Genomic DNA, 23,116 nt, shown 5'->3' with positions numbered 1-23,116 from the left:
CCCGATGTCACAGGAAGGCCAAAAAGATCAACCACCTGAGCCACTGCCTGTTCACCCCGCTAACATCCAGAAGGTGAGGTCAGTACAGGTGCATCAAAGCTTGAACCGAGAGACTGAAAAACAGCTTCTATCTCAAGGCCATCAGACTGTTAAACAGCCATCGCCAACATACTGACTCAACTCCAGCCACTTTAATAATGTATGTAATAAATGTATCACTAGCCACTTCATATGTTTTCATACCCTACATAACTTCTCATTTACTGTACTCTATAGCATCTGCTGTTCTGTACCACCACTCATTCATATTCTTCATTCCTTTACACTTGTGTACAAGGTAGTTGTGCAATTGTTAAGTTAGATTGGTTATTACTGCATTGTCGGAACTAGAAGCACAAGCATTTAGCTACACTCACATTAACATCTGCATGTGACAAAATGTGATTTGAAGTATTAGACCAGGGTCATTGGCCCGTTCTACAGTAGTTTAGTATTTCTGCTCTCTGTGTGTTCACATCTGGCAGCAATAAGACATTAACATCAATTCATTTAGATTTCACTTTTATTATAGATATGTTATTTATTTCTCTAACATGACACATTGGTACAGTTGCAATATCAACAGCTGTATATTTACAAATATAACAAGGCAGAATGGGGGTACATGAAAGTGTGCAGCTTTGAATTCTCAGATTCATCGAGAGAGCAGAGGGTCAGCCACATCTGATCCAACTGGTGAATCATGCCTGTCCTAGATGACTGGGTTCTCAGACCCAAATCCATCTCCACACACACATTACACACTTTTTATGTAACAGAAAAGTCTATCAGCCAGACAACTTCCTCTTTATCTCACCGTAGCTGTTTGACAGTACTAATGCTGTTATTAGGTTGGTACAACTGGTTGCAGTGGCTAGCAACATAGGAAGCATAGAGACAGAGTTAACTTTACAGAACAAACTTACTACACATTTTTTTTAAATCAGGAGGATCTCAACCAAAACAAAGTTCCTTATTGCAGCAGAGGCCTTTTAAATAAAATATAGATGTTCTATGCTTTAGTATTCTTATACACTAAGTGTACAAAATATTAGGAATACCTGTTCTTTCCATGACAGACTGACCAGGTGAAAGCTATGATCCCTTATTAATGACACTTAAATCCACTCCAATCAGGGTACATTTAAGGGGAGGAGACAGGTTAAAGAAGGATTTTTAAGCCTCGAGGCAATTGAGACATGGATTGTGTATGTGTACCATTCAGAGGGTGAATGGGCAAGACAATATTGAAGTGCCTTTGAACAGGGTATGATAGTAGGTACCAGGCGCACCAGTTTGAGAGTGTCAAGAACTGCAGTGTTGCTGGGTTTTTCACACAACAGTTTCTTGTGTGTATCGAGAATGGTCCACCACCCAAAGGACATCCAACCAACTTGACACAACTGTGGGAAGCATTGGAGTCAACATGGGCCAGCATCCCTGTGGAATGCATAACACATTGCAGAGTCCATGCCCTGATAAACTGAGGATGTTCTGAGGGAAAAGGGGGGTGCAACTCAATATTAGGGAGGTGTCCCTAATGTTTTGTATATCCATAGGTTTTTTGGCCATCACTGGCAACAGTGCATTCCTCAAAGACAGCAGACAGACCATACTTTGAGTGACTGTTTGACTGCGCTGCTATCACACGGTTAGGAATCTGATGGACAGGAACATTTGGAAAATCTATGGAATACCCTGTTAAAGTTGCCGCCCCGTCCGCTTTACTTCCAGATCACGTACCCTAATCTTTTGAACATGCGGTCATTTAAAATGTATAATTATATTTGTGGATGAAATTACTTCTGCCCGATGCCTTTTATGATATGTTTGTGCTTGAAGACCATTGCGCAACAGTTTTGCACATTGAACACCATCCAAAAAACTACAAGTCTAAGGGGCAGTCACTTCCTGGTACTTCCAGAGCGTATTTCCTCTTGGATTTGGGTTTGTGGTCCTGTTTCAGTCCGTTGTCATCCACTGCTAGGGAACTGATCAAGGATGAAAGGAGATCTGTGAAGGTAGATCTGGGGTAACCAGTGTTGTCCAGTGCCAGAGTAGGATACAGTAGACATCATCCCTCCAACACTCCCCCACCCCGTCCCCATATCTGGTCTCCCCTTGTGGCTGTCTTCTTAGGGCATCCTCTCTCTACCCTCGGACACTCGCCTCAGTTCCCAGTGGACCTTTTACCTTTCAGTGGAAAAAAGAAACAATTACTGCATGTGTTTTCAAAACCAACATATGACAAACTGCTGTCCCTCCACCCATTGAAAGTGACAGCAAAACATTGATTTGACTTGGGATGTCTTTTCTAGTAATTATATTTCTATGGTTAAACAATCGTGTGTATGCATGTACACTACATGACCAAAAGTATGTGCTCCTGCTCGTCGAAAAATCTCATTCCAAAATCATGGGCATTTTTAAAAAAATTTAAATTTCACCTTTATTTAACCAGGTTGGCAAGTTGAGAACAAGTTCTCATTTACAACTGCAACCTGGCCAAGATAAAGCAAAGCAGTGTGACAGACAACACAGAGTTACACATGGAGTAAACAAACAAGCCAATAACACAATAAACAAGTCAATGATACAGTTGAAAAAAGAAAGTCTATATACAGTGTGTGCAAAAGGCATGAGGAGGTAGGCAATAAATAGGCCATAGGAGCGAATAATTACAATTTAGCAGATTAACACGAGTGATAAATGAGCATATGAAGATGTGCATGTAGAGATACTGGTGTGCAAAAAGAGCAGAAAAGTACATAAAATAAAAACAGTAAGGGGATGAGGTAGGTTGATAGGGTGGGCAATGTACAGATGGGCTATGTACAGCTGCAGCGATCGGTTAGCTGCTCAGATAGCTGATGTTTAAAGTTGGTGAGGGAAATAAAAGTCTCCAACAATTCGTTCCAGTCACTGGCAGCAGAGAACTGGAATGAAAGGCGGCCAAATGAGGTGTTGGCTTTGGGGATGACCAGTGAGATATACCTGCTGGAGCGCGTGCTACGGGTGAGTGTTGTTATGGTGACCAGTGAACTGAGATAAGGTGGAGCTTTACCTAGCATAGTCTTATAGATGACCTGGAGCCAGTGGGTCTGGCGACAAATATGTAGCGAGGGCCAGCCGACTAGAGCATACAGGTCACAGTGGTGGGTGGTATAAGGTGATTTGGTAACAAAACGGATGGCACTGTGATAGACTGCATCCAATTTGCTGAGTAGAGTATTGGAAGCTATTTTGTAAATGACATAGCCGAAGTCGAGGATCGGTAGGATAGTCAGTTTTGCTAGGGTAAGTTTGGCGGCGTGAGTGAAGGAGGCTTTGTTGCGAAATAGAAAGCCGATTCTAGATTTGATTTTGGATTGGAGATGTTTAATATGAGTCTGGAAGGAGAGTTTACAGTCTAGCCAGACACCTAGGTATTTGTAGTGGTCCACATATTCTAGGTCAGAACCGTCCAAGGTGGTGATGCTAGTCGGTCGGGCGGGTGCGGGCAGCAAACGGTTGAAAAGCATGCATTTGGTTTTACTAGCGTTTAAGAGCAGTTGGAGGCCACGGAAGGAGTGTTGTATGGTATTGGAGCTCGTTTGGAGGTTTGTTAGCACAGTGTCCAAGGAAGGGCCGGAAGTATACAGAATGGTGTCGTCTGCGTAGAGGTGGATCAGGGAATCAACCGCAGCAAGAGGGACATCATTGATATATACAGAGAAAAGAGTCGGCCTGAGAATTGAACACTGTCATACGCCCATAGAGACTGCCAGAGGTCCGGACAACATGCCCTCCGATTTGACACACTGAACTCTGTCTGCAAAGTAGGTGGTGAACCAGGCGAGGCAGTCGTTAGAAAAACCAAGGCTATTGACTCTGCCGATAAGAATACGGTGATTGACAGAGTCGAAAGCCTTGGCCAGGTCGATGAAGACGGCTGCACAGTACTGTCTTTTATCGACAGTATGGAGATGGTCTCCCCTTTGCTGCTATTACAGCCTCCACTCATCTGGGAAGGCTTTCCATTTGATTTTGTAACATTTCTGCGGGGACTTGCTTCCTTTCAGCCATAAGAGCATTAGTGAGGTCGGGTACTGATGTTGTTGGGCGATTAGGCCAGGCTCGCAGTCAGCTTTCCAATTCATCCCAAAGGTGTTCGATGGAGTTGGGGTCAGGGCTCTGTGCAGACCAGTCAAGGATCTTCCACACCAATCTCAACAAACCATTTCTGTATGGACCTCGCTTTGTGCACAGGGGCATTGTCATGCTGAAACAGGAAAGGGCCTTCCCCAAACTGTTGCCACAAAGTTGGAAGCACAGAATGGTCTAGAATGTCATTGTATGCTGTACCGTTAACATTTTCCTTCACTGAAACTTAGGGGTCTAGCCTGAACCATCAAACAGCCCCAGACCATAATTCCTCCTCCACCAGACTTTACAGTTGGCACTATGCATTTGGGTAGGGAGCGTTCTCCTGGCATCCACCAAATCCAGATTTGTCCATTGGACTGCCAGATGGTGAAGTGCGATTCATCACTCCAGAGAACGTGTTTCCACTTCTCCAGAGTCCAATGGCGGCCATGGAATTGCACATGGTGATCTTAGGCTTGTGTGCGTCTGCTCGGCCATGGAAACCCATTTCATGAAGCTCCCGATGAACAGTTCTTATGCTGACGTTGCTCCTAGAGGCAGTTTGCTCCTAGAGGCACTCTCTCCTACCTCCTTGCCTGTCCTGCCCTGCCTCAGACTGCTTACCACTGCTGCCCCCACCTGGTGAGAAACATGTACTGCGTGAGCGAAGATTTTACTCATAAAAGCATTATCAGCTTTCATGAGCAGAGCTGGGACCTCAACTAATTGTAAACCATATGAAGGGGAGCAGGTAAGTGTGCAGTCAGTGTGTAGGAACCTAGCGCAGAAACAGTGTGTGCCACTACCTGCAGTGGTGCTTGTGACACCATTGACTGTCCCCTCCACTTCAGTCTCATCCTCTGCGTAGCTCATGAGCAGAGCTTTCTGTCTGTCTGTCAGGATCCTGCCCCCACACACACACACACACACACACACACACAGTGAGGAATGAGCATCTAACATTTGTCAGTAACTTACTACAGAGATGGTATGTGAAGGTGTATTGTGCAGTAGCTTACTACAGAGATGGTATGTGAAGGTGTATTGTGAGTAGCTTACTACAGAGATGGTATCTGAAGGTGTATTGTGAGTAGCTTACTACAGAGATGGTATCTGAAGGTGTATTGTGCAGTAGCTTACTACAGAGATGGTATCTGAAGGTGTATTGTGAGTAGCTTACTACAGAGATGGTATCTGAAGGTGTATTGTGAGTAACTTACTACAGAGATGGTATGTGAAGGTGTATTGTGCAGTAACTTACTACAGAGATGGTATGTGAAGGTGTATTGTGCAGTAGCTTACTACAGAGATGGTATCTGAAGGTGTATTGTGAGTAACTTACTACAGAGATGGTATCTGAAGGTGTATTGTGAGTAGCTTACTACAGAGATGGTATCTAAAGGTGTATTGTGAGTAACTTACTTGGGGACTCGGACTTTGACGTGGACGTAGTGATCTCCGTAACCATAGCCACTGATCCGTGCGATGCCCTTCCCAGAGAGGAGGATCCTCTGGTCTGTCTGGATCCCAGCAGGGATCTACAAGAGGATCCACCAATCACAGTTAGTTACTGGCCATCAATCCATCACTTATGTTTGTAGGTGTCACAGAAAGGTTGGTCTGTCCGTGTGCCTCACCGAGAGGTTGACTGTCTCGTAGAGGCCCTGTGCCCGGGCCGTGCCCCCCAGTACAGCCTGAGCCACAGAGATCAGCACGTCAGAGTGGATGTCTGCTCCGTCCCGTCTGAACACTGGGCTCTTCTGGACCCGGAACGTGATGAACACCTCCTTCTTCCCCACAGGCATCCTGACCGTCTGACCGTCCTCAACACCTGCAAAGAGACAACACAGCCAGTTAACCTGGGTGCACTACACAACTTTCAAAATCCTAACATCACTGAGCCTCTCACATTAAACGACTGTCTCCCCTGTAGTTTTGTGTCTTGCCAACGTAGTGGTGCTCAGTACAGGGTCACACACACTACACGACGTGGCTCAGTACAGGGTCACACACTACACCATGTGGCTCAGTACAGGGTCACACACACACACTACACGACATGGCTCAGTACAGGGTCACACACACACACACACACTACACGACGTGGCTCAGTACAGGGTCACACACACACTACACGACGTGGCTCAGTACAGGGTCACACACACACACTACACGACGTGGCTCAGTACAGGGTCACACACACACACTACACGACGTGGCTCAGTACAGGGTCACACACACACACACACTACACGACGTGGCTCAGTACAGGGTCACACACACACACACACTACACGACGTGGCTCAGTACAGGGTCACACACACACACACACTACACGACGTGGCTCAGTACAGGGTCACACACACACACACACTACACGACGTGGCTCAGTACAGGGTCACACACACACACACACTACACGACGTGGCTCAGTACAGGGTCACACACACACACACACTACACGACGTGGCTCAGTACAGGGTCACACACACACACACACTACACGACGTGGCTCAGTACAGGGTCACACACACACACACACTACACGACGTGGCTCAGTACAGGGTTACACACACACACACTACACGACGTGGCTCAGTACAGGGTCACACACACACACTACACGACGTGGCTCAGTACAGGGTCACACACACACTACACGACGTGGCTCAGTACAGGGTCACACACACACTACACGACGTGGCTCAGTACAGGGTCACACTCACTACACGACGTGGCTCAGTACAGGGTCACACTCACTACACGACGTGGCTCAGTACAGGGTCACACACACACTACACGACGTGGCACAGTACAGGGTCACACACACACTACACGACGTGGCACAGTACAGGGGCACACACACACTACACGACGTGGCTCAGTACAGGGTCACACACACACTACGTGGCTCAGTACAGGGTCACACACACACTACGTGGCTCAGTACAGGGGTCACACACACACTACACGACGTGGCTCAGTACAGGGGTCACACACACACTACACGACGTGGCTCAGTACAGGGGTCACACACACACACTACACGACGTGGCTCAGTACAGGGGTCACACACACACACTACACGACGTGGCTCAGTACAGGGTCACACACACACACTACACGACGTGGCTCAGTACAGGGTCACACACTACACGACGTGGCTCAGTACAGGGTCACACACACACTACACGACGTGGCTCAGTACAGGGTCACACACACACTACACGACGTGGCTCAGTACAGGGTCACACACACACTACACGAATTGGCTCAGTACAGGGTCACACACACACACTACACGAATTGGCTCAGTACAGGGTCACACACACTACACGAATTGGCTCAGTACAGGGTCACACACACACACTACATGACGTGGCTCAGTACAGGGTCACACACACACACACACTACACGACGTGGCTCAGTACAGGGTCACACACACACACTACACGACGTGGCTCAGTACAGGGTCACACACACTACACGATGTGGCTCAGTACAGGGTCACACACACTACACGACGTGGCTCAGTACAGGGTCACACACACACACTACACGGAATTGGCTCAGTACAGGGTCACACACACTACACGACGTGGCTCAGTACAGGGTCACACACACACTACACGACGTGGCTCAGTACAGGGTCACACACACACACTACACGACGTGGCTCAGTACAGGGTCACACACACACTACACCATGTGGCTCAGTACAGGGTCACACTCACTACACCATGTGGCTCAGTACAGGGTCACACTCACTACACCATGTGGCTCAGTACAGGGTCACACTACACAACGTGGCACAGTACAGGGTCACTCACTACACGACGTGGCTCAGTACAGGGTCACACTCACTACACCATGTGGCACAGTACAGGGTCACACTCACTACACCATGTGGCACAGTACAGGGTCACACACACACTACACGACGTGGCTCAGTACAGGGTCACACTCACTACACCATGTGGCACAGTACAGGGGTCACACTCACTACACCATGTGGCACAGTACAGGGTCACACACACACTACACGACGTGGCTCAGTACAGGGTCACACACACTACACGACGTGGCTCAGTACAGGGTCACACACACTACACGACGTGGCTCAGTACAGGGTCACACTCACTACACGACGTGGCTCAGTACAGGGTCACACACACACTACACGACGTGGCACAGTACAGGGTCACACACACACTACACGACGTGGCACAGTACAGGGTCACACACACACTACACGACGTGGCTCAGTACAGGGTCACACACACACTACACGACGTGGCTCAGTACAGGGTCACACACACACTACGTGGCTCAGTACAGGGTCACACACACTACGTGGCTCAGTACAGGGGTCACACACACACTACACGACGTGGCTCAGTACAGGGGTCACACACACACTACACGACGTGGCTCAGTACAGGGTCACACACACTACACGACGTGGCTCAGTACAGGGTCACACACACACACTACACGACGTGGCTCAGTACAGGGTCACACACACACACTACACGACGTGGCTCAGTACAGGGTCACACACACACACTACACGACGTGGCTCAGTACAGGGTCACACACTACACGACGTGGCTCAGTACAGGGTCACACACTACACGACGTGGCTCAGTACAGGGTCACACACACACTACACGACGTGGCTCAGTACAGGGTCACACACACACTACACGAATTGGCTCAGTACAGGGTCACACACACTACACGAATTGGCTCAGTACAGGGTCACACACACACACTACACGACGTGGCTCAGTACAGGGTCACACACACACACACTACACCACGTGGCTCAGTACAGGGTCACTCACACTACACGACGTGGCTCAGTACAGGGTCACACTACACCATGTGGCACAGTACAGGGTCACACTACACGATGTGGCACAGTACAGGGTCACACTACACGATGTGGCTCAGTACAGGGTCACACACACACTACACGACGTGGCTCAGTACAGGGTCACACACACACTACACGACGTGGCTCAGTACAGGGTCACACACACACTACACGACGTGGCTCAGTACAGGGTCACACACACACTACACGACGTGGCTCAGTACAGGGTCACACACACACTACACGACGTGGCTCAGTACAGGGTCACACACACACTACACGACGTGGCTCAGTACAGGGTCACACACACTACACGATGTGGCTCAGTACAGGGTCACACACACTACACGACGTGGCTCAGTACAGGGTCACACACACACTACACGAATTGGCTCAGTACAGGGTCACACACACTACACGACGTGGCTCAGTACAGGGTCACACACACACTACACGACGTGGCTCAGTACAGGGTCACACACACACTACACCATGTGGCTCAGTACAGGGCTCACACTCACTACACCATGTGGCTCAGTACAGGGTCACACTCACTACACCATGTGGCTCAGTACAGGGTCACACTCACTACACCATGTGGCTCAGTACAGGGTCACACTACACGACGTGGCTCAGTACAGGGTCACACTACACAACGTGGCACAGTACAGGGTCACTCACTACACGACGTGGCTCAGTACAGGGTCACACTCACTACACGACGTGGCTCAGTACAGGGTCACACTCACTACACGACGTGGCTCAGTACAGGGTCACACTCACTACACCATGTGGCACAGTACAGGGGTCACACTCACTACACCATGTGGCACAGTACAGGGTCACACACACACACTACACGACGTGGCTCAGTACAGGGTCACACTCACTACACCATGTGGCACAGTACAGGGGTCACACTCACTACACCATGTGGCACAGTACAGGGTCACACACACACTACACGACGTGGCTCAGTACAGGGTCACACACACTACACGATTCTTCACTTGGTCGTAAGGATTCTCCATACAGACATGCTGTCTCATGAAAACAATGATGCAATTAGATTGTTAACGTAGCTAGAACAAAATCAGCCTCAAACGTTTTCAGTCAGACATTCACACCTAGTTGAAATACCTAACGATTTGACACTTTGGCTTTGGTTAAAGGCAAGTACAAACACATAGTAGTAGTAGTAGTAGTAGTAGTAGTAGTCGCTCCTGCTGGAGAGTACACATTCTGGGTGACGCCATCATCTCCCTGGCTTCTTCTCTGGAGACCTCTCATTGGCTGTTGCTGATCACCGTTCTCAAAACTTGTCGTTGTACATCTCACACTAGAAGAGCATTGCAGATTTTGTGCCGATAAAATCAAACAGGTTTGAAAATATCAGGACGTCTGGGACGCTCAAAGACGGGATCAGTAGCCCTCAGATTACATCTCTGACCCGCTCACATTCATTAAACCCGCTCACGTGAATTAAACCCGCTCACGTGAATTAAACCCGCTCACGTGAATTAAACCCGCTCACGTGAATTAAACCCGCTCACGTGAATTAAACCCGCTCACGTGAATTAAACCCGCTCATGTTTTATAGACGTTTCAAACATAGGAACTGCTTCATCCAGCATTATAGAGTTTTATAAACGTTTCAAACAGTTTATAAGAGCATTATGGGGTGGCAGGTAGCCTAGTGGTTAGAGCTTTGGGCCAGTAACCAACGTTTTCTGGATCGAATCCCCAAGCTGACAAGGTAAAAATCTGTCATTCTGACAGCCTCGCTACTGTTATTTTTCACTGTTGTTTTTATTTCTTTACTTACCCATTGTTCACCTAATACCTTTTTTGCATTGTTGGTTAGAGCCTGTAAGTGAGCATTTCACTGTAAGGTCTACTACACCTGTTGTATTCGGCGCACGTGACAAATAAACTTTGATTTGATTTGTTAACCCCCACTGTTCCCCGGTAGGCCGTCATTGTAAATAAGAATTTGTTCTTAACTGACATGCCTAGTTAAATAAAGGCTGAATAATTTTTTTAATCAGTGATCTTAATGAGAAAAGGAAGAGATTCAGGATGAGAAGGCTGTTCCTGGGTCTCTCTGTGTGTGCATTAGAAAATGCATACTATGTTTAGATCAAATATTGTTTTGAAAGACTCCAGATAAGACTGGGTAGGTATAGGAGTGAGTGACAGTCAGTGTGTGGGGGTGTCTCACCTGCAGATAAGACTGGGTAGGTATAGGAGTGAGTGACAGTCAGTGTGTGGGGGTGTCTCAACTGCAGATAAGACTGGGTAGGTATAGGAGTGAGTGACAGTCAGTGTGTGGGGGTGTCTCACCTGCAGATAAGACTGGGTAGGTATAGGAGTGAGTGACAGTCAGTGTGTGGGGGTGTCTCACCTGCAGATAAGACTGGGTAGGTATAGGAGTGAGTGACAGTCAGTGTGTGGGGGTGTCTCACCTGCAGATAAGACTGGGTAGGTATAGGAGTGAGTGACAGTCAGTGTGTGGTGGTGTCTCACCTGCAGATAAGACTGGGTAGGTATAGGAGTGAGTGACAGTCAGTGTGTGGTGGTGTCTCACCTGCAGATAAGACTGGGTAGGTATAGGAGTGAGTGACAGTCAGTGTGTGGTGGTGTCTCACCTGCAGATAAGACTGGGTAGGTATAGGAGTGAGTGACAGTCAGTGTGTGGGGGTGTCTCACCTGCTGGGACAGGCACCATGACTGTCTTTTTCTGTCTGGTCTGTCCGGTCCCGTGACAGGAGTTACATGGGGTGGAGATCACAGTGCCTTTCCCATTACACCGACGGCACGTCGACCGCATCACAAAGGGGCCCGTGTTCACCGTCTCCTGTACAGGGCAAAACACACAAGCACGTGAGACAAGCACGTGAGACATGAACACGTCACGCCACACATCATGTCACCTACCATGCCAGAGCCGTTGCAGTAGTGGCAGTGCACAACCTTGGTGCCAGGCTCGCTCCCTTTGCCATCACATCGCTGGCAGCTGGCCTCAGTGCTGAACGCCATCTCTTTGTTGACCCCCTTGGCAGCTTGGGTGAAGGTCAGCTCCATGATAAACTGGGAGGAAAGGAGGGACAAGAGATTCATATGGGATGTCTTTAACAAAAAGTTTACACTCCTAAAAAAGTAATTGCTTCCTGGCATGGGCTCACTCAATAAGACCTCACTGAACATTGACTTGAATGAGCAGTCAAAACTTCTGTTTGTGCTGTATAGCCAACTCATATGGTGATTGTCATGCACAGACAGCACAAACAGATCTGGGATTAGGCTAGTTGTAACCCCTTGGTTCTAAAAGCAGTATGGCATCCCAACTACATACCTCCTGGGGCTGATCAAATACGGTATTGAAGTCGCCGAAGCCACGGCTTCCAGAGAACTCCCCAAAGATCTTGCGGAACAGTTCCTCTGGGTCCACGCTGTTGGCCTGTCCACTCCAGTACTGCTGGTGTCCACCACCGCCCGCCTGGCTGGCATCGAACCCTGCCACCCCGTACGTGTCATACTGCTTCCTCTTCACCTCGTCACTCAGCACCTGGGGGAGGACAAAGCAGGAAGTAAGATGCACAGTCCTCCAATAAGACCAGGCAGTTCCTTCATAGAGTCAAGTGGTTCTGATGTTTCGTTTACTTGATTAACAGACACTTTCTTCAAGAGTGACATCAAATAGTACCAAGAAACCTGTTAGGAAAGTAACAAACTAGTGATTCCACATCCGCTACACATGTCACAGAAATATTGCTATCCCTTTAATCTCATTTTAGTTTCTTAAAAGGGGAAGCCCATTTTGAAGAAGGTCAGCCAAACCTCATAAGCTTCAGCCAGCTGAGCAAATTTCTCCTTGGCCTTAGGGTCTTCCTTGTTGGTGTCAGGGTGATACTTCTTAGCCATCTGAAGTGGGACAACAACAAAAAGTCTCCTTCAACAACTGTGGTGAGTGGTGACGGCTAAGGATCAATACAGCAAGTCAACACTACACAGAAAATGATTACACACCTGGTAATACGCTTTCTTGATCTCTTTCTGGGTGGCAGTGCGTGGTACCTCCAGCACCGTGTAGAAGTCCTGTTTGTTGGAGGCTGGGGCACTTGTGTGGAAGGACAGTGTGCAGATGACATGGGGAGATTTAACACCTGGAACTACCAAGAAAAGGTATGTGAGTAGATTACACCTGGCAACATGACTGTGGATTATTATTATTGTCCTTCTGTAGTTATCTATTTTCAAGGTAGTTACAGGCCTGTACACTCACAATTCATCTATAACACTGAGCAGGGCTCTATCAAATACATAGTGTTAGCTGCTGTCTGTGATGATCAACTCTGGAGCCAATAAGTTTCTAGCAAACGCCAGTTGGCATATATAGCTAGCTAATCAGGGCTCATGCAGATACAGCTAGTTCAACGCAGTGTTTGACTGTAGAGTTCAGTAGTTATTCCTGACAGTCCGTTCAAGATCATCAGTGCTGTGACCTGATTTTCCATGCAATGGCTATGGAGCTGCAGGCTAGCTACAGTACAAAACACCCACAGCAATTTGAATGCGTACAAACTAACTACTAGCTAGTTAGCTAGCTATGGAATTACATCCCTCTTCCATGGCATATCGTCATCCATGAGCTAAAGTTAGTCTGTCTTTCAGTTGTATCGTTAGGAATGTTACCGTGGCGTCAAACTTTTTTTTTTGCAGACTGTCAGTTGTGTCCAAAAAGGTGCATGGAAACTACGAGAAACGCTAGCCTAGCTTGCTAGTTAGGCCGTCTCTGTGCACCCACCTGACAGCCCTCTCAATGTCAACGCATTCCCCGTGCCCCCACGCATTGCATTGCTTTCCGGCCAGATTTTCTGTGCTCCAAAAGTCGACAGACTTCTTGAGCCTCCATTAGAAGAAGGGGCCAGAGCACAAGAAGCACGACGGTGACCGGAGGACACAGCAACTGTTATCCAACGTGTGGAGCAGCGAGCCGCTGAGGACGCCATCATTACTCTACTGCTGTTACTCAGCGGGGACTGCGCATGTGCAGGTAAAGTGGTGTCACGGACATGCGCAGAACAGTTGAATGTCAATACATCTATTTTTGTTACAAGATGTTCGCAAACTAACTTTCACTCTGTTGAAATATCTGTACTTGAGAAACTGTGGAAGAGCATTTAAACAGTTGTATCCCATGTAGTCCGCTTCTTACTCACGGCAATTACGATTAAACGTTTCAAAACAGAAACATTTGTATTTTCCGGTGGTCAATCATCATTGATGAAACTAAACAGGGGTCTGAGTCGATCGTCGATAGAATCGCTCACACAGCGAGTTGTGACAGTGCTGAACTGTCATCTGAAAAGGAGTGTGCTGCTGAGTGCTCGAGCTTTAAAGACAGTACCAACAAGACAGAGATACCCGGAAGGCACGAAAGTTAATTTAGGTGACTAGAATGAATCGTTTCAAGACCTCCAAATTCAAAAACACCACCCCGAAGATCGCCAAGAAAGATGTAAGTAATGAGCGTTGCAAGAAAGCTTGGCCAGCATTGGTTCTTAGCAACGGTGAAGAAGACGGAATGGAGTTGTGTTTTGGGGAACGTCTGAAAATGTTTGGAGGAAATTGAACTTCCTACAGATCTGCAGAAGGCTGCTGCATCGTAAGAGTGTGTTGGTAGAGAATAGTCTACGAAAACCAAGTGCAAACCGCGAAGGCTGCTAACGTTAGTGTTAACCATGTGGTTATTGTTATCTAACTAGCTTTCAGCAGTCTATGCAAATTCCACGTTTTAAATTGACAGCGGTTCGTATTGGTCAGGATTGTCAGATGTTACAGATGGGCTGTGATGCCCATCATCACTGAATAGCCACATTATTTCGAATGTATCCGAATTCCTGCTCTCATTGTAACCGGTCATCATTCTACAATGTAGCAGTAATGCTCAGATCTGAGTTCTAAAGTGCACTGTACATAACAGTGCGTATCCCTACGCCATTTAACAAAGCTCCTCTCTGTCAACCAATAGGCTGTGAGTAAGATACACAGTGGTGGTGTAATGCCGTCAGTCCTGGTGATAGATACGTGGGAGTGCCTCGTTACACACGTTCTGCTGTGCACCAATTTACACAGACAGCCATCACTACTCCTCGTGTGGACGATTATGTAACCCCCACACTGCTGTCTTGTGTTGACTGGCTGAGACAGTGGAAATGTCTGACATTCTTTATATTAAGTGGATGATTTAGGTATTGTGGAGAATGTCATTGTACAACCTGGTAGATCCTGATGCGAGTTGATCTCTGGACTTGCTGTAGCTTAGCCCCTTGATAAAGAAAACAGTTGTGCCTTGAAGACTTCTCATGATGCCAGCCAGACACCTCGTACATGCTGTCAGATATAGGCTACCACCAATACAGCCCTTACAAATACGGCCCTTGGGTATTTCCTATATGCAACGTGCATGATGACCAACAGTGGTTAGGCCTACAGTGTAAACTACAGTACACTGCTGCACGGTCAAGCAATAGCTGAAGTTCACAACTGCTTTGGCATTGATGAGAGTTAAGTTCCCTTTTTATAATAGGCCTAAGTCATGAGTGACCCCTCTCTGGCCAAAATAAAGCTTTAAAAGGGTGCTCTTATAAATCAGTTATGAAACATACCATTACTTGGATGCTTATTCTCCATGTAGTAAACCTCTACACAGTCTCACAGTGTGAGTGAGTTCCAGCTGCAGAGTGGATCTCTGATCCTGTTAGGAGGACTGCCTCAGAAAAGCAACACTCAAAGCACCATCTCAAATGTTAGGAGGGAGAAGGAGAACTCCAAGGAGTGAGTGAGTGAGAATGGGCACCTTGTTCTCTTTATGCCTGGCTGCCTGTGGAGCAGTAATGTGTGTTTCCTGAGAGAGAGAAACTAGCTGTTTTGCTGGGCTGTCAGACACTGTCTGGGCTGCTAAGTGCTCTCTGTACCTTCCCTGCCGGAGCCCGTGACAGTGTTCAGGCCTGTTGTCTGACATAGGCCTGAACACAGGCCTGAAAACCATAACGGTTTTGGCAGAAGTGTTTTCAAACACACGGCGCTCCTGCCTCTGCCCTGTTGTTAGTGTTGTGAAAGGAGGTTTTAGAATACGCATCGCAGGGAGTCGCTCCCACTTCCTTAACATTCTGCTGATTCAACATATACGGCAGAGGGTGTGTGTGTGTGTGTGTGTGTGTGTAACAACATGTCCTCTAATACCCTCCTCCTTATTATGACAGTTAGTCTGAATCTTCCTTATTATGACAGTTAGTCTGAATCTTCCTTATTATGACAGTTAGTCTGAATCTTCCTTATTATGACAGTTAGTCTGAATCTTCCTGTTTATGACAGTTAGTCTTAATCTTGGAAGTTTGGAGAATGAAAAAAACCAAAAAAACATTTATTTCACCTGTATTTAACCAGGTAGGCTAGTTGAGAACAAGTTCTCACTTACAACTGCCACCTGGCCAAGAATAAAGCAAAGCAGTTTGACACATACAACAACACAGAGTTACACATGGAATAAACAAACATACAGTCAATAATACAGTAGAAAAAAATCTATATACAGTGTGTGCAAATGAGGTAGGATAAGAGAGGTAAGTAATTACAATATACCAATTAAACACTGGAGTGATTGATGTGCAGAAGATGAATGTGCAAGTAGAGATACTGGGGTGCAAAGGAGCTAAATAAATAAATACAGTATGGGGATGAGGTAGTTGGATGGGCTATATTACAGATGGGCTATGTACAGCTGGTGCTTAAAGCTAGTGAGGGAGATATGAGTCTCCAGCTTCAGTGAGATTTGCAGTTCGTTCCAGTCATTGGCAGCAGAGGATTGGAAGGAAAGGCGGCCAAAGGAGGAATTGGCTTTGGGGGTGACTAGTGAGATATACCTGCTGGAGCGTGTGCTACGGCTGGGTGCTGCTATGGTGACCAGTGAGCTGAGATAAGGCGGGTCTTTACCTAGCAGAGACTTGTAGATGACCTGGAGCCAGTGGGTTTGGCGACAAGTATGAAGCGAGGGCCAGCCAACGAGAGCGTACAGGTCGCAATGATGGGTAGTATATGGGGCTTTGGTGACAAAACGGATGGCACTGTGATAGACTACATCCAGTTTGCTGAGTAGAGTGTTGGAGGCTATTTCGTAAATGACATCGCCAAAGTCAAGGATCGGTAGGCTGGTCAGTTTTACGAGGGTATGTTTGGCAGCATGAGTGAAGGATGCTTTGTTATAAAGTAGGAAGCTGATTCTAGATTTAATTTTGGATTGGAGATGCTTAATGTGAGTCTGGAAGGAGAGTTTACAGTCTAACCAGACACCTAGGTATTTGTAGTTGTCCACATATTCTAAGTCAGAACCGTCCAGAGTAGTGATGCTGGACGGGTGGGCAGGTGCAGGCAGCGATCGGTTGAAGAGCATGCATTTAGTTTTACTTGCATTTAAGAGCAGTTGGAGGCCACGGAAGGAGAGTTGTATGGCATTGAAGCTCGTCTGGAGGTTAGTTAACACAGTGTCCAAAGAAGGGCCAGAGGTATACAGAATGGTGTCGTCTGCGTAGAGGTGGATCAGAGAATCACCAGCAGCAGGAGAGAAACAGTGTGCGTGTGCCTCTGCATTTAAGTTATCCACAGTTTATTTTGGGATGACTATGAACGGCATTGCACTTCAGCAGTGTGTATCTAAAAGAGTGTGAGCTGCTATTGTCTTGTGTGGACTTGTCAAGGGAACACTTAGGATCCCACTCAGTTGGATAGACTTGCATTTAAGTGAACAGACAATATCTGAAACATTCTAATGGTTTTCTTGTCAAGTATAACAACAGTTCTGTTTGTCCCTACTCTATTATATAGCCTACCCATAATGACCGTTAGACAGTGTCATCTTTTAGGCCACAGCGATCACCTTTTGTTTTATCTGATGGCCAGTTCCCTAAGTCATCTTCCTAATGATAGCTCCAGTGTCCCACCACACCTACCCCTAATGCACTGTGAATTTCCCCTGTGTCCAGGGCTGGATCAGTAATGTCCGGGCAGGATCCTTCACCTCTCAGGGGAACCACATCAAATCCAGCACCAGGCTTGTGGCCTTCAACACTGACCAGGCCGGTAAGGATAAGACTGAGTCAGGACAACTATAGGGCCGACCAGAACCACACTGCTTTCTTTTCAAAATGTCTGTTCCTGCATGATTCCAGCAACTATGGTGGATGTGGTATACTTTTGGCCCTATAGTGTGATTCAGGCAACAGTGGTATGCGGTTGGGGTTCAACTAAGAATATTCTGTCTGGTCTCTGTTATGAGGAGTCATGCTGTCTGTTTCTCTGGTATATTTACCTGTCTGTTTCTCTGGTATATTTACCTGTCTGTTGAAGCGTGTGTGAGCAGGTATTGCCATCACAGAGCAGATATCTCCATCTGTTTTTGTTTAAGCAGGCCATATCAGTATGAAAGAGAGACTGTATAGATCACACTGTCTGTGTCTCTTGTGTGTGTCTTAATTGTCACCAGGTGGAGGAATGCTCGGCCTCACTTCTGTGGAACCAGGGTCTGATGGCAAGTGGACAGTGACTGTGATCCCATGTCATGCTGGTAAGATCCCTCTATCCACTTTTCATCCACTTTTCATTCATTTCTCCTGAGTGGCGCAGCGGTCTAAGGCTCTGCCTGTCAGTGCAAGAGGCATCACTGTAGACCCTGGTTAGATCCCAGGCTATAGCACAACCTGCCGTGATGGGGAGTCCCATAAGGCGGCGCACAATTTTCCCAGCGTCTGGGTTATTGGAGGGTTTGGCCGGGGTAGGCCGTCATTGTAAAATCCCTTCTTCACAAGCGCCAGACACTATCCACTCATCACAACTCTTTAATTTCTCTCGCTGTTGTTTTACATTTCTTAAAGCTGCAATATGTAACATTTTGGGCGACCTAAACAATAAACAAATTCATATAGATCTATCATTCGCATTGAAAGGAAGTATAAGAAGTAGATCTGTTCTATGTGCGCTATTTCTATGCTTCCCGTTAAGTTTTGTTTTCGTCTTTTGCTTCAAACAGCTGGAAATACAATATTTTTAGTTATGTAAAGTATGTTTCACAGCGGTTTAGATGGTACAATGACTCTGTACACTACACTTGTTTGCTTTGTCACATGAACTGCAATTAAGTGAACTATTAGAATTTTAGCAACCAGGAAATGGTGGAGCAATTTCTGCATCGTGCATCTTTAATGTTTCAAATTCTTACCATGAGTATGTTTTACATAGCACAATCATTTATCTGGGATTGTACTGTCTGTCTGTCTTGCCAACTGCTATGGTCATTGTCACGACTACCGAGCAAAGGACTTAGCTAGCCAGTACAACCAGATCTGGAACTAGGTGTAGTGAACATGAGTCAGGTACATGGTTGCTCATGGTCTCGTGATGAGCTAGCCCTGCCTGCGACTTCAAAAGTCACTGGTCCAAAAGGGAATTTCCTCTTGGTCTAACGTGGTTTCTAACGTGAGAGATCTGGGTCCAGATGTTTCAACCTTTTTCTTACTCACTCCCTTTTGTCTGCTTTTTTAATAAGACCAGTTTCTTAAAGGCCCAGTGCAGTCCAAAATGTGATTTCCTGTGTTTTATATATATTTCCACACTAGGAGGTTGGAATAATACTCTGAAATTGTGAAAATTATTATAATGCTCTTTTAGTGTAAGAGCTGTTTGGAAAGACCAGCTGAAATTTCAACCTGTTTTGGTGGGATGAAGTTTTGGCGTGCCTGGTGACATTATCAGGCAGTAAGTTTGTTAATTTACCAATAAGAAAGAGGGTTCCTAACCTCTCTGCCAATAACAGTTAGTTTTCCCCTCTCCACTCAGACCACTCCCAGACAGTCCCAGCAAAATTCTTCCTTGAAAAATTGCTCTTTGTTAACCTCTAGAGGACCCCTTCCCGCTCTGATCCCTTTAACGGGATTTATTGACAAGATACCATGGCGGGAAATTCAAAACTGCAAGAATCTAATAATTTCAATTTCTCAAACAATGAGCTATTTTTCACCATTTGAAAGATAAACATCTCCTAAATCCAACCACATTGTCCGATTTCAAAGAGGCTTTACGGCGAAAGCATAAAGTTAGGTTATGTTAGGAGAGTACATTGAAAATAGCTGTGTGTAATGTTTTGTCAATTCAAAGACAGGCGTCACCAAAAGCAGAAAACCAGCTAAAATGATGCACTAACCTTTGACAATCTTCATCAGATCACACTCCTAGGACTTTATGTTATACAATACATGCATTTTTTTGTTCCATCAAGTTCATATTTATATCCAAAAACAGCATTTTACAGTGGCGGTGAAATTCAGAATTTGTTTTCCCTCAAATGCTACCGGTGAATCAGCATTACAATTTACAAAATTACTATTCGAAAACATTGGTAAATTATAATATTGTCATTCAAAGAATTATAGACTAACATCTCGTAAATGCTACCGCATTGCCAGATTTCAAAATAACTTTACTGGGAAATCACACTTTGCAATAAACGGGGTGCTATGCTAAGAACAATAGGCTAGGATATACAGGTTAGCACCATCTTGGAACCATCTAATATCAATAATACTATTGTAAATAATCCCTTACCTTTGATTATCTTAATCAGAAGGCACTTCCAGGAATCCCAGGTCCACAACAAATGTGGTTTCTTTCGACAAAGTTCATAATTTATGTCAAAATAACTCCAAGTTGTTCCATGTTGTTAGCGCGTTCAGTAGGCTCCTCAAAATGTAGGGCGGGGGGGGAAAAGTCATGACGAAAAGTAAAAAAAAAAATCTATTTACATTCGTTCAAACATGTCAAACGTTGTTTAGCATCAATCTTTAGGGCCATTTTTAACTTGAAACATCAGTAATATTTCAACCCGACCTCTCCTGTGTCTTGAAAAATGTTTTGAAAAATGTCTCGCCTCACTTGAAGGCACATTACATTTTAGTCATTTAGCAGACACTCTTATCCAGAGCGACTTACAGTAGTGAATGCATACATTTAATACAATTTCATACATTTTATTTCTGTGCTGGCCCCCCGTGGGAATCGAACCCACAACCCTGGCGTTGCAAACACCATGCTCTACCAACTGAGCTACAGGGAAGGCCGTGTGCGTGCAATAATGAAGTGACGACATCCCAGGGACGTCAACTTCCCTTCCTTGTCATCCGGTCTCTGTTCATCATAGACGCCTCAAACAACTTTATAAAGATCGTTGACATCTAGTGGAAGCCGTAGGAAGTGCGAAATGAATCCTTTGTCACTGTGTGATCTATTAGCAGTGACTCGAAAAAAATAGTACAGCCACAAAATTCTTTTGTTTTTCTCAGGTTTTTGCCTGCCATATGAGTTTTGCTATACTTACAGACACCATTCAAACAGTTTTCGAAAATTCAGAGTGTTTTCTATCCAAATATGTTAATAATATGCATATCCTAGCTTCTGAGTTGGTGTAGGAGGCAGTTAAAAATGGGCACATATTTTTTTCAAAATTCTCAATACTGACCCCTAGCCCCTAGCTTTTGTTGTTTCTTTTTGACCATTTTAATTGAAACTAATCACAGTAAGGTACTTAATTGTTCCCCAGAAATGATTTGATATTGTGACAAAAACTGCTGCATTGGACTTTTAACTTACGAATTATACTCATTGTTCCCAAGTGATCACAAGAGGAATGAAAATGCCATTGTTCTCAAATAAACCCTTAAACTTGTGACCTAAATCTCGTTTGTTCTCCTCTTTCTCAGATCTGATAACTGATTTGGACTTCTCTCTCTCTCTCTCTCTCTCTCTCTCTCTCTCTCTCTCTCTCTCACTCTCAGATCTGATAATTGCTTTGTCCTCCTATCTCTCTCTCTCTCTCTCTCTCTCTCAGATCTGATAACTTCTTTGTCCTCCTCTCTCTCTCTCTCTCTCAGATCTGATAACTGATTTGGACTTCTCTCTCTCTCTCAGATCTGGTAATTGCTTTGTCCTCCTCTCTCTCTCTCTCTCTCAGATCTGATAACTGCTTTGTCCTCTCTCTCTCTCTCTCTCTCTCCTCTTTCTCTCTCTCTCAGATCTGATAACTGATTTGCACTCTGTCTCTCTCTCAACATGCTCTATTGATCTTCACTTGATAAGGAAAGGGTTGCATATAGCTCAGGTTAATGTATGTAGCCTTCCTAACAAAATACATGAGGTTTGTAACTAATATTCATATTTTGGCTTTGACCGAAATGCATTTAGATGCATCTGTAAATGATGGGTAAATTAACTTTCATGGATATAGTCCACTTAGAAGGGACAGGAATAGGAATGGTGGGGGTGTAGCACTGTACATTCAGAATCATATCCCTTTTAAGAGGAGGGAAAACCTTAATGCATGTCAAATAGAGGCACCATGGGCTCAAGTACATCTGCCTCCTTATTGGTAGGATGTGTAAAGACCTCCTAGCTCTAAGGTGTCATATCTGGATGACTTATGCACTGGGTTTGACCAGGTCACAGATGGTAACAGAGATGTATTTATCTTGGGTGATTTTAATATAAATTGGAAGGATCACAATAATTCGAATAGAACAAAATTGATGAGATATGCCAAGAACTGTGGTTTGAAACAAATGGTTAATGATACTACTAGATCATCAACTAAGTTGGGTCATCGTTCAGACACATGCATTGATCTGATCTTCTGTAATATACCATTGCAATGCTTAAAAGCCAGATCAATGCCAGTGGGCTGGACAGACCATAATATTGTTACCATAACCATGAACACCAAGGCTCCAAAGAAACCCCCTAGGATTGTGGTCAAGAGAAATTTTAAAACATTTAATCATGAGCTATTTCTAAATGATCTGGCTGCTGTACCCTGGGAGCTGATTTATCTAGAGGATGATTTAAATCACGCTACAGAATGTTTTACTGATTTGCTCAATGAGGTAATGGACCATCATGCCCCAGTAAGAAAGAGTACAGTTGGTGCTCGTCCATCTCCATGGATTGATGATGAACTGGGTGAGGCTTT

The 23,116-nt window shown here is 45.7% G+C and overlaps 2 protein-coding genes across 4 annotated transcripts in view; one reads left to right on the top strand and one right to left on the bottom strand.

Moving 5' to 3' along the window:
* Positions 1–544: 544 nt before the first annotated feature.
* LOC106592966 (dnaJ homolog subfamily A member 3, mitochondrial) lies at positions 545–14,102 on the bottom strand. Of its 3 annotated transcripts, none has more exons than XM_045715651.2 (10): positions 13,853–14,102; positions 13,075–13,217; positions 12,886–12,969; positions 12,401–12,613; positions 11,983–12,135; positions 11,755–11,902; positions 5,802–5,995; positions 5,587–5,702; positions 4,971–5,068; positions 545–2,232 (listed from the first exon to the last, which is right to left on the bottom strand). In XM_045715651.2, the coding sequence occupies exons 1-10, from the start codon at positions 14,058–14,060 to the stop codon at positions 2,210–2,212; spliced, it is 1,380 nt and encodes a 459-aa protein (XP_045571607.1). In that variant the 5' UTR covers positions 14,061–14,102; the 3' UTR covers positions 545–2,209. The 3 variants fall into 3 exon arrangements, with proteins under 3 accessions (XP_045571607.1, XP_045571605.1, XP_045571606.1); XM_045715649.2 differs by lacking the exon at positions 545–2,232 and adding an exon at positions 2,240–4,803; XM_045715650.2 differs by lacking the exon at positions 545–2,232 and adding an exon at positions 2,240–4,803 and having other exon boundaries at positions 13,075–13,211; positions 13,853–14,091.
* Positions 14,103–14,166: 64 nt separating this feature from the next.
* The window catches only part of LOC106592965 (coronin-7), a 384,873-nt gene continuing 375,923 nt past the window's right edge, over positions 14,167–23,116 (top strand). The window contains exons 1-3 of the mRNA XM_082972853.1: positions 14,167–14,566; positions 18,090–18,186; positions 18,590–18,670. Coding sequence (XP_082828979.1) covers positions 14,507–14,566; positions 18,090–18,186; positions 18,590–18,670 — 238 coding nt within the window. The 5' untranslated portion in view covers positions 14,167–14,506. The remainder of the gene's footprint in view (positions 14,567–18,089; positions 18,187–18,589; positions 18,671–23,116) is intronic.

Source organism: Salmo salar, chromosome 03, assembly GCF_965601325.2.
Source record: "Salmo salar chromosome 03, fSalSal1, whole genome shotgun sequence".
Classification (NCBI taxonomy): domain Eukaryota; kingdom Metazoa; phylum Chordata; class Actinopteri; order Salmoniformes; family Salmonidae; genus Salmo; species Salmo salar.
The sequence above is the reverse complement of the archived record's forward strand: the minus strand, read 5'-3'. Positions and strand labels throughout refer to the sequence as shown.